Source organism: Ailuropoda melanoleuca, chromosome X, assembly GCF_002007445.2.
Source record: "Ailuropoda melanoleuca isolate Jingjing chromosome X, ASM200744v2, whole genome shotgun sequence".
NCBI lineage: Eukaryota > Metazoa > Chordata > Mammalia > Carnivora > Ursidae > Ailuropoda > Ailuropoda melanoleuca.
In genome coordinates this window covers 52,248,680-52,261,462 of record NC_048238.1, presented here as the reverse complement: position 1 = coordinate 52,261,462, position 12,783 = coordinate 52,248,680, and the positions used below count along the sequence as shown (strand labels likewise).

At 37.0% G+C, this 12,783-nt stretch overlaps 1 protein-coding gene across 2 annotated transcripts in view; it reads left to right on the top strand.

The window, feature by feature from the left end:
- Nucleotides 1–12,783, top strand: part of TEX11 (testis expressed 11) — a 279,061-nt gene that overhangs the window by 75,222 nt on the left and 191,056 nt on the right. For both annotated transcript variants that reach the window (XM_034649574.1, XM_034649575.1), the window contains exon 10: nt 12,181–12,235. In XM_034649574.1, the coding sequence (XP_034505465.1) occupies nt 12,181–12,235 (55 nt within the window). The remainder of the gene's footprint in view (nt 1–12,180; nt 12,236–12,783) is intronic.

Below are 12,783 nucleotides of genomic sequence, written 5' to 3'. Positions count from 1 at the left end.
CCATTACCACTGTTTCTAGAATATTTTCATCCTAAACAAATTCTGTACCCATTAAACAATAACTGCCCACTCCTCTCACCCCTGGTAACCGGTATTCTACTTTCTATCTCTGTGACTTTGCATTTTCTAGGTTCCTCATATGAGTAAAGTTATACAATATTTGTCCTTTTGTGTTTGGCTTATTAGCATAATGTTTTCAAGGTTCATCCATGTTGTAGCATGTATCAGTATTTCATTCTTTTTATGGATGAATCGTATTCTGTTTTATGGATTTTAACACATTTTGTTTATCCATTCAGCATGTGATGACCACTTGGCGTTGTTTCCATCTTTTTTGTTATTATGAATAATGCTACTATTAGCATTGGTGTATAAGTATCTGCTGAAGTCCCTGCTTTCACTTCTTTTATATATATACCTAGGAGTGAATTGCTGGGTATTATAAATGGATATCTTATAGTATGCCATTTAAATTGTTTGACAGTTTTTAAAATTATATGTTCTTTGAGTTATTTTCCTTATGGTTGTTCTAGGGCTTACAGTATATATCTTAATTTATTAGAAGTTACTTCAGATTTATATTAACTTTCTACAGAAAGAAGTTTTACTTCTTTTTTTTTTAAGATTTTATTTATTTATTTGATAGAGAGACAGCCAGCGAGAGAGGGAACACAGGCAGGGGGAGTGAGAGAGGAAGAAGCAGGCTCCCAGCGGAGGAGCCTGATGTGGGGCTCGATCCCAGGACTCTGGGATCACGCCCTGAGCCGAAGGCAGATGCTTAACGACTGAGCCACCCAGGCGCCCCGAAAGAAGTTTTACTTCTATATAACTATTCTCTTTTCCCCTTTTTTTGCTATTATAATTATACAAGTTATGTCTAGATATGTTTAAAAACTCAACAATACGTGGCTATAATTATTGCTTTATATATTCTTATGTATTTTAAAGAAGACTAGAGAAAAAAGGAGAGCATAAATATTTTTATAGAATCTTTTTATGTATTAGCCCTCTCATCAGTTTTGGTTGTCTTCATTTATTCCTGTAGATTTAAGTTGCCATTTGGTGTTATTTCCTTACTCTAATTATAACTTTATTCCCACCCAGTTCTTTGTGTTGTCATAGTAAAAATATATTACATATACAGTGCCCCAACAATAAAATTTTATAGATATTTATATAGTTGCTTTTAAATAGGAAGGAAATGAGAAGAAATATATAATCATATTGCCTTTTATAATTATCTAAATAATTACTAACACTTTTTTGCATATGAATTCACATTAATGTCTGGTGTCATTTGCTTTGAGCCTGAAGAATCTTCTTTCGTATTTCTTGTAAGGCAGATCAGCAAGAAATTCTCTCAGTTTTTGTTTATCTGGAATGTATTTAGTTAGTCTTCTTTTGAAAAACAGTTTCTCTAGTTACAGGATTCTTAGTTGACAGTTTTTTCTCTTTAAGCACTGAAAATACGTCATCCTGCTTTCTGGCACCCATTATTTGTGATGAAGAGTTAGCTGTTAATCTTGTTTCCTTTGAAATGATGAATCATTTTTCTCTAACTGCTTTCAAGATTTTCTGTTTATCTTTGACTTTCAGTAATTGGACCATGATGTGTCTGGGTATGGATTTGTGTGTGCATGTGGGTGTGATCCTACTTGGAGTCCATTAAGCTTCTTGGATGTGTAGATTGTTGTTTTCCCTCAAATTTGGGAAGTTTTCAACCATTATTTCTTTGAATATATTTTCTTTTTCTTTCTCTTGCTTCTGTCCTTCTGGTACTCCCATGCATATGTTGTGCTGAAGGAGTCTTTGAAGCTCTTTTTTTCCTGTTTTTTCCTCAGAATTGTATAATCACTATCACTCTATCTCCAAGCTTATGTATTCTTTTTTTGCCTGCTCAACTCTACTATTGAACCTCTCTAGTGAATTTTTCATTTCAGTTGTTGTACTTTTCAACTTCAGAATTTCCTCTTGTTCTTTTTTATAATTTCTGTGCTTTAATTGTTATACTCTTATTCTCTATTTGCATCATTGTTATCATACCTTCCTTTAATTCTTTACAGTTTAAGCATATTTATGATAGCTGCTTTGAAGTATTTTTCTACCAACTGCGACATCTGGGACCTCTCAGAGGCATTTTCTGTTGTCTTCCTTTTATCCTCTGTATAAGTCACACTTAACTGTTTTATTGCATGTGTTGTAATATTTTGTTGAAAACAAGACACTTTGGATAATATCTTTAGCAAGTCTGGATACCAGTTTCCCACCTTTATGGAACTTATTGTTCTTTTAATTGTTCGGTCATTTATTTATTTGGTTATTTGACCGGACTGATTCTGTGATGTTTATTTTTTTCACAGTGTGTGACCTCTAATGTTCCTGCTCAGGGTTTTTCCCCTTGTTTTTGTCTTTTTATGGCTTTCTAGGCTTCACCTCGCATCCACATAAGCCACTTGTTGGTCAAGGGTTGTGTTTTAGGTTACTTAGCCAGTTAGATAGTGATCCTTTCCTGTTGGATGTGTATTTGTCTTAGAGGTTGTTTTCACAGTTCAGTGAATTTTTTTACCCTGCATTCAGCCAGGGGCTAATAGCCAGTAGGTTCTCTTTCTCATCATACCTGAGAGGGCAGCCTTGGGCATGTGCACAATCTCTCAGACGCCCCCAAATATGAGTGCAATTTGTTTTTTTTTTTTTAAACGGACATGTTTTTTAGAGCTGTTTTAGGTTTACAGCACAATTGAGAGGAAGTGACAGAGATTTTCCACATACCCCCTGATTCCGGACCTTCATAGCCTCCCCACTAATCAACATTACTCACTGGAGTGGTACATTTTTTTTACTAAGGATGAACTTACATTGATACATCGTACTCCCCCAGGATTACCTCAGGGTTCACTCTTGCTGTTGTATATTCTACGGGTTTAGACAAATGTGTAATGACATATATCTACCCTTATAGCATTTTACTGTCATACAGAATAGTTTCACTGCCCTAAAAATCCTCTGTGTTCTGCCTCTTCATCCCTCTTTTCCCTAAACTCTGTCAACCACTGATCTTTTTGGTCTCCGTAGTTTTGCTTTTTCTGGAATGTGATATAGTTGGAATCATACAATATCATCCTTTCAGATTGGCTTTTTTCCCTTAGTAATAATGATTTAAGTTTTCTCCATGTGTTTTCTTGTCTTGATAGCTCATTTATTTATTTGTCTGTTTGTTTAGTTTTAAAAGATTTTATTTATTTATTTTTGTGAGAGAGAGAGAGACTATGAGCGGGGGGGGGGAGGGGAAGGAGCAGAGGGAGAAACAGGCTCCCCGCTGAGCAGGTTGCCCGATGCGGGGATTTAATCCCAGGACCCTGGGATCACAACCGAGCTGAAGGCAGACGCTCAACCGACTGAGCTACCCAGGCACCCAACAGCTCATTTATTTTTAGTGCTGAATAATATTCCACTGTCTGGATGTACCACAGTTTATTTGTCCATTTCCCTACTGAAGGACATCTTGATTGCTTCCAAGTTTTGTCAATTATGAATAAAGCTGCTATAAACATGCATGTGCAGATTTTTGTGTGGATGTAAGTTTTCTGTTTCTTTTGGTAAATACCGAGGAGTGTGACTGCTGGATCATAAGAGTATATTTAGTTTTATAAGGAACCACCAAACTGTCTTGCAAAGTGGCTGTACAATTTTGTATTCCCACCAGCAATGTATTACAGCTCTTTTACTCCATATTCTCACCAGTGTTTTAGACTTTGGCCATTCCGATAGGTCTGTACTGGTATTTAAATTTTGTTTTAATTTGCATTTCCCTCATGATATATGATGTGGAACATTTTTTCATAGGCTTACTTGCCATCTGTATATTGTTTTGGTGAGGTATTTGTTAAGAACTTTGGACCATGTTTTAATTGGGTTGTTTGTTTTTTTACTGTTGAGTTTTAAGATGTTTTATTTGTGTATTTTGGATATCAGTCCTTTATCAGATATGTCTTTTGCAGATATTTTCTCTGAATCTGTAGCTTGTCTTCTAATTCTCTTGATACTGTCTTTCACAAAGCAGAAGTTCTAAATTTTATTTTTATTTGTTTATTTAAAGTTTTTTTAAAAGATTTTTATTTATTTAACAGAGAGAGAGACAGCCAGCAAGAGAGGGAACACAAGCAGGGGGAGTGGGAGAGGGAGAAGCAGGCTCCCAGTGGAGGAGCCTGATGTGGGGCTTGATCCTGGAACGCCGGGATCACGCCCTGAGCCGAAGGCAGATGCCTAACAACTGAGCCACCCAGGCGCCCCTTAAAGATTTTATTTTTAAGTAATGCCTGCACCCAGCATGGGGCTCGAACTTAAAACTCTGAGATCAATATGCACCTATCGATGCTGTACCAACTGAACCAGCCAGGCATCCCAGAAGTTTTAAATTTTAATGAAATCTAGCTTATCAATTATTTCTTTCATGGATTGTTTCCTTGGTGTTGTGTCTAAAAAAGCATCACGGGGGCACCTGGCTGGATCACTCGGTAGAGCATGTGACTCCTGATCTTAGGGTCGTGAGTTCAAGGCCCCACATTGGGCATGGAGCCTACTTAAAAAAAAGATAAATAATAAATAAAGTAAATAAAAAGGCATCACAATACCCAAGATCATGTAGGTTTTTTCCTTTGTTATCTTCTAGAAGGTTTATAGTTTTATACTTTACATCTAGGTCTGTGATCCATTTTGAGTTAATTTTTGTGAAAGATGTAAGGGCTGTGTCTGGATTCTTGTATGTCCAGTTGTTCCAGCATCACTTGTTGAGCAGATTGTCTTTGATCCATTTTATTGCCTTTGCTCCTTTGTCAAAGATCAGTTGAATGTATTTATGGGGGTTCTCTATTTTGTTCCACTAATCCATTTGTATTTTCTCTAGCCAATTCCTTGATTACTATAATAATGTACTGTCTTGATTGCTGTAGCTTTTTTTAAAAAAAATTTATGTATTTACTTGAGAGAGAGAGAGAGAGCACACAAGCAGGGGGAGGGGCAGAGGGAGCAGGAGAAGCAGATTCCCTGCTGAGCGGGGAGCCCTATATGGGGCTCTATCCCAGGACCATGGGATCATGACCTGAGCTGAACGCAGATGCTTAACTGACTGAGCCACCCAGGCACCCCCCCCCTTTCATTTCTGATATTAATAGTTTGTGTCCTCTCTTTTTTACTTAGTTAGCCTGGCTAGAGGCTTATCAATTTTACTGATTATTTCAGATACTAGTGGTTGGTTTCATTGATTTTTCTCCATGTTTTTTTATTTTTTATTTTTTTATTTTTATTTTTTTTAAAGGTTTTATTTATTTATTCGACAGAGATAGAGACAGCCAGCGAGAGAGGGAACACAAGCAGGGGGAGTGGGAGAGGAAGAAGCAGGCTCACAGCAGAGGAGCCTGATGTGGGGCTCGATCCCACAACGCCAGGATCACGCCCTGAGCCGAAGGCAGGTGCTTAACCGCTGTGCCACCCAGGCGCCCCTCTCCATGTTTTTTTAAAGATTTACTTCTATGAGAGAGAGAGAGCACACCTGCACGGTCATGCGAGTGGAGGGAGGGGCACAGGGAGAGGGAGAGTGAGAGAAGCAGACTCCCAGCTGAGCTCAGAGCCCAACTCAGGCTGATCCCAGGACCCTGAGGTTATGACCTGAGCTGAAATCAAGAGTCTGCTGCTTAACCAACTGAACCTCCCAGGTGCCCCTTGATTTTTCTCTATTGATCTCTTTTGATTCCTTGTTTTAATTTTATGATTTCTGCTCTAATTTTTCTCTTTTTTTTTCATTCTGCTTTCTTTGGATTTAATTTGCTTGTCTTTTTCTAGTTACTTAAGGTGGAAACTTAGATTATTGATTTTTGGTTTTTGTTTTTTTCTTTTCTGATATATAGTCTGTGATATAAATTTTTCTCTAAGCACTGCTTTTGTTGCATTTCACAGATTTTGATAAGTTGTGTATTCATTTTCATTTAGTTCAAAATATTTTTGAACTTATTTTGAGATTTCTCCTTTGACCCATGTGTTATTTATAGAGGAGTATTGTTTAATCTCCACATAGTTTGGGATTTTGCAGTTATCTTTCCAGAAGTAAATTTACTTCTGTTTTAGTTCCACTGTGGTCTGAGAGCAGACATTATATGATTTCTATACTTCTAAATTTGTTAAAGTGTGTTTTATGGCCCAGAATGTGATTTAGCTTAGTGAATGTTCCATATGAGTTTGATAAGAATGTGCATTTTGCTGTTGTTGGATGTAGTAGTCTGTAGATGTCAGTTATATCCAATTGATTGATGCTGTTGTTGAGTTCAGCTATGCTCTTACTGATTTTTTTTTCTCTATTTCTGAGAGGGGGTATTGAAATATCCAACAATGATAGTAGAGTCATCTGTTTTTCCTTGCTATTCTATCAGTTTTTGCCTCACACGGTTTGATACTCTGTTAGGCTCATACACATTAGGAATTGTTATGTCTTCCTGGAGATTTGACCCTTTTATCATTATATTATGCTCTTATTTATCCTTAATGTTTTTCCTTACTCTGAATTCTGTCTGAAATTAATATACCTGCTTTCTTTGGATAGCATTAGCATTGTATATTTTTCTTCATCTATTTACTTTTAATCTCTATGTATCTTTACATTTAAAGTGGATTTCTTATAGACAACATACAGTTGGGAGATATATATATATATATATATATATAGATATATATAGATATATCTAAATATCTATATATATAAAAGATTTTATTTATTTATTTGGCAGAGAGAGCCAGAGAGCAGAAGCAGGGGGAATGGCAGAGGGAGAGGGAGAAGCAGGCTCCTCCCCACGGAGCAGGGAGCCTGATGTGGGGCTTGATCCCAGGCCACTGGGATAATGACCTGAGCTGAAGGCAGACATTTAACCAACTGAGCCACCCATATTTAAATTCAGTTAACTAACATATAGTCTATTATTAATTTTAGAGGTAGAGTTCAGTGATTCATCAGTCTTAAATAATGCCCAGTGCTTATTACATCACATGCTTTCCTTAATGTCCATCACCCAGTTATCCCATCCCCCCACCTTCTCCCCTCCAACAACCCTCAGTTTGTTTCCTATGGTTAAGAGTCTCTTATGGTTTGTCTCCCTCTCTGATTTTGTCTTGTTTTATTTTCCCCTCCCTTCCCATATGATCCTCTGTTTTGTTTCTTAAATTCCATATATGACTGAGATCATATGATTGTCTTTCTGTGATTGACTTACTTTGTTTAGCATAATACCCTCTAGTTCCATCCATGTCGTTGCAAGGCAGTCTCTGTCTTTTAATTGAAATTCAAAGTGATGATGATATAGTTGGATTAATATCTACCATATTCATTACTGTTTTCTGTTTGTTGCCCTTGTTCATTTTTCCTACTGTTTTCCACTCCTTTTCTGACTTTTGTGGTTTTATTTATTTTTTTTAAGATTTTATTTATTGGTCAGAGAGAGGACTTTTGTGGTTTTAGTTGAGTATTTTATATGATTCCATTTTCTTCTCCTTTCTTAGCATATAGGTGATACCTCTGTAAAAAAAGATTTTATTTATTTATTTTGAGAGAGAGAGGAGTGGGGAGGGGAACAGGGAGAAGGAGAAAGAGAGAATCTCGAGCAGACTCCAGGCTTAGCATGGAGCCCAAGGCTGGGCTTGATCTCAAGACCCTGAGATCATGACCTGAGCTGAGATCAAGAGTTGGACACTTAACCAACTGAGTCACCCCAGGCACCCCTGTACTACTTTTTTTTAAGATTTTATTTTTAAGTTATCTCTACACCCAACATGGGGCTCAAACTCACAACCCTGAGATCAAGAGTTGCATGGAGGTGCTTGGGTGGCTCAGTCAGTTAAGTGTTGGACTCTTGATTTCAGCTCAGGTCTTGATTTCAGGGTCGTGAGATTGAACCCTGTGTTGGTTCCTTGCTCAGTGGGGCGTCTGCTTGAGATTCTCTCTTCCTCTCGCTCTGTCCCTCTCCCTGCTAGCATGTTCTCGCTCTCAAAATAAATAAATCTTAAAAAAAACCTGAGCCAGCCAGGCCCCACTTCTTTTTTTTTTAAACTTTTTTAGTGGCTGCCCCAGAGTTTGCATTTACAATTAATCCAAGTCCACTTTCAGATAACACTGTACCACTTCACGGATAGTGTGAATGCTTTCTAAGAATTCTTCAGAATTCCCCCCTCCCATCTATTTGTATCATTGCTGTCATTTGTTTTACTTTATTCTAAGCACATATATACATAAAATATATAAATAAGCATGTACAATTGAATATATTGTTGCTATTATGTCAAATAAATTGTTTTCTGTTAGATCAGTTAAGAGTAAGAAAAATAAAAGTCCTTATTTTACTTTCACTTATTCCTTCTTTGATGCTTTTCCTTACTGTATGTAGATCCAAGTTTCTGACCTATATTATTTCCCTTCTTATAAAGAACTTCTGTTAACATTTCTTGCAAGGCCAGTCTACCAGCAGCAAATTTCCTCAGTTTTTGTTTATCTGAGAAAATCTTTATTTTTCCTTTACTTTGGAATGATGTTTTGTTAGGGTTCAGAATTTTAGGTTGGTGGTATTTTTCTCTCAACACTTTAAGTGTTTCACTCCATTCTCTTCTTGCTTGCATGATTTCTGAGAAGTTGGGTGTAATTCTTATTTTTGTACTTTTATAGATAAGGTGTTTTTTCCTCTAGCTTGTTTTAGGATTTTTTCTTTATCTTTGATTTTCTGTAGTTTGGTATGCATAGTTGTAATTTTTTTGGTATTTATACTGCTTGGTGTTCTCTGAGGTTTCTGGATTTGTGGTTTGGTATCAGACATTAATTTGGAGGAAATTCTGTCATTATTGTTTCAAATATTTCTTGTGTTTGTTTTTTCTCCTCCTTGTTATAACATTATACTTACGTTATATGTTTTGTAGGTGTCCCATAATCCTTGGATATTCTGTTCTGGTTTTTTTCAGTCTTCTCTTCGGTTTGCTGTTTTCAAGGATTCTGCTGATATATTTTATCCTCTACTCACAGATTGTTTCCTCAACCATGTCCAGTTTATTAAAAAGCCCATCAAAGACATTCCTCATGTCATTTACAGTCTTTTTTATTTCCAGCATTTTTTTTTGGTTCTTTCTTAGGATTTCCATCTCTCTGCTTACATTGCCCATATGTCTTATTTTCAATTCCTGGACTGGTAATTCTAATATCCATGCCCTGTCTGGTTCCAGTGTTTGCTCTGTCTCCTCAAATTGTGTTTTTTTGCCTTTTGTTATTCCTTGTAATTTTTTCTTGATACCTTGACATGTTGTACTGGGTAAAAGGAACTGCTGTAAATAGGCCTTTAGTAATGTGGTGGTTAGGTGTTAGGGGTGGGTAAGAGTTCTTTAGTCCTATGCTTAGTTCTTAGTCTTTTGGTGAGTGTATGCCTTTGAACTGTGAACTTCAAAAGTGTTTCTCAGTTTGTTTCTCCACCCTTATGTGGTGTACCATGGCTAGAGTAGTCTAAGATTGAGTATTTCTCTTCCCCAGGTAAGTTGGGCTCTGATAATACCCCAGGAGGTAGGCTCTAGTTAACTAGTTTCCCCTGAAGGCAGGCCCTGTTAAGAAGAACAGATTGGTTCCTTATCATTAATTCCTGACAAAGCCCAAGAGAATTTTCTCTGATATTTACTGTGGGAATCTTGAGCTTCTGGAGGTGAATCTCACAATATGGTGGGTATGCCCCTAAGACTATGTTTTCCTGGAGTTTTAAATTCTCAGACTTGTTCACAATGAGCCTCCAGCACCTTGTCAATTATAGTTCATAATTTCCTGCCTCAGCACTGGTTCCCTTGGCAGTTTCCACTGGTGAGTCCCTCCTGTGGTAAGCCACAATTCCTTGTATTTTGCCTGTCCATCTCTCCAGTTGGCTGGGGGGCAGTGGTTTGCCCTTTGTCCTCCCCCCTCTTATGGATCCAAGGACATTGTTGATTTTTTTAGTCTTTTCAGCTTTTTACTTGTTAGGATGAAGTAGTGACTTCCAGGTTCCTTACATGTAGAACTGAAAACTGGAAGTGTGATTTGATTTTTAAGCTTGGCTTCCTTACCATTACCTTGATCAGAGTAGCTACATTTTCGGTGTTTGGTAAGAGGTTCTGCTTAAGCCCCTTGAGCCGCCCAGGCTCCAGATTCTTTGTTGATGTATCTGTGTGTGCCTTGAGGAATGCTTTCTAGTCTGCTCCACATCTCCTCCTGATCCCTCCTGGGTGGGTGCAGCCTAGCGAATATGCGTAGTCTTCTCTATCTCCAGGGGTGAGTGTGACCTCCCGGATTATTCTTCTTGGCTGCCTCTTTCCCTGGTTCTCTCTGTTAAAATTCTTGCTGGTCTGCTATTTCACTTGTTGATACTGTTATCACAGAGCTACCAACCCCCTCTTAACTGCTCACCACCAAGATCTCCCTTGTTTTTGACATCGCCCTTGGGCAGGAACTTCTTGCTCCATTCCAAGTAAGTCAGTCCTCTCAGGCAGAGATGCTGAGTTCTGTTTTCTTTATTGCCTATTTCATCCCCCACCCGGGGGGGAGAACCTTTGTGCCACACTACTGGAGTTGGTGGCAAGAGCATGGCTTGCTTCTCTTGGTGTAAGAGTGGATATTGGGGGAGATTGGTAGCCTCCAATCTTCTTAGCATGCTCTCTTGGCATGGATCCTCTGCGTAATGAGACAGTCTGGGTGAAGATTATCAGGATCCCAGTATTCTTGACCTGTCACACCTGAGATAGAGCCCTTATCGTAAGAGTGAGAACTGGGTGGGGAAAGGAATACCCAGTCCTCTAATTGTGCCTGCCCAGAATAGCACTTCTACAACAGAGGCCTGGGGAGGATAAGAGAAGCTGGCAGCCTGTCCCAGTAAGGTGAAACCATAGCCTAAGAGTCTAGGAGCCAGATGGAAAGGGAATGACTACCTTCTTGACAGCACCCACCTGGAGTAGTTTTCATCACAAGGAGCTGGTGTGGATAGGAGCAGATTGTGACTCAAATGCCATAGACTCTCACTGTTCTCACTGAGATTTAGTTGTTGTTTTTTAATAAATGTTTTTCCATTTGCCATATGCCCTTGGGAAAATTTCTAAAGACTTTAACTGGTTGTTTGTTTTAATGATTTTTCCAGGCAAATGGTCGTTTCACTGGGGAGAGGGCCCAAGAGCTCCTTATACCACCACTGCGGAAGTTTCATCCTCATTGGTTATTTTAAAAACTGGAAGAGGTTTAATATACCAAAGGAGACCTCTGTGAGATAGGGCTTAGAATTACTAGGCCAGTATTATATCCTCATTAGTGATCTGAAAACTCATCCTGGTAATTCTGAGTCTTTTACAGTTTTTTAAAAGGAGTATTTCAGAGTAATGTCTTCAATTTAGTTCAGTTCACCAAAATTTTATTGACATCTTTCCTTGGAATACCAATTTTATGGTGAATAATCTTTGTTTTGCTTTTTAGGTTTTAGGTTTTGAAACCCTGAGACTCATGTTAATATATTATTTGTGATTATCAGAATGTCCCATGGATAATATGGTTTGCTAATGAAAGCATAGACTGAAAACCAAATTTCTCTACTCCCCAACCCCTCACTCTCATTTTCAGTACCAATCTAGGAAATATTAGAAATCACTTAACTGCTAAATTGGTTCATTCAGCTGCAAAATGGAACTAACAGTGCCTCACAAGGGTGTTGTGAAGCTTAATAAATATCGCTAAAGCATTTGTTTCTGTGAAAACTCCTGTATTTGTTTAATTTTAAAAATATATTCATATTTCTTAGACTTTAAACTGTGCTCATTGAATAAGAGTATACATGTAAACTAGTTTTAAATGCAGTAAAATACTATATAGTATATATAGTATACATAGAACATTATATACCATATATACCCAAATGGAAAAGAATAATAATATAGTGTTAATTTATTGGCTATACATCCAGAAGAAATTGTGGTTTTCTACAGTTTGAAAGAATTGCTTTATATAATTGATATTTATGTATTAATTGGGTAATAATCTGTTGTAGTGCAAAACAGAAAAGTTGGAATAAAGTATAATTATACCATGTCTTCTTAGTGATACATAATCTTAAAAATATAATTTGAAATGACTATGTATTCTTTTTCCTTTTTTAATGATAGCCAAAGCTATGATATTGGGAAGATGGATAAGAATTCTGTTGGGCCAGAAATGCTGGTAAGGATCATGTTAAATATTGTAGAAGTAGGTTGAAGAAATATATTTTATGCTATTGTTATTAAACTATAATAGTCTGTCCCCACTTCTTGAGTAAAATTATCCTTTGGGCACATCATTACTATCTCAGTACATTAGTTTCTGTAAAATTGATATACTGGTATAATCTAGTAGATTCTTGTACCCAAGAGTTAATATATGGAAATTCTCGGAACAGTGTTTAGCTATGTAAATTTTAAATTTTATTATTGCATGTTGAAATTTTTAGGCTTTTCCCTGACTTACCCATATAGAGTGTGCTTGGTATGGAAGTTAATTTTAATATTTAATCAAGTAAAATATGATTAGGTAAATAAATCTGATATAAAAGTAATTTAATATATGCCATAGCAAAATGGAATTTTGTTTGAATGTCCATCTTTGCTTCTTACCTTTACTGTATCTCAATCAAAATATAACTGAATAAATAGATGATAGAATAACAGAGAAGTGTAAAACATGACTTCTACCCTTAAAAAGCTTATGTTTGAAGGATAAAACTAATACAA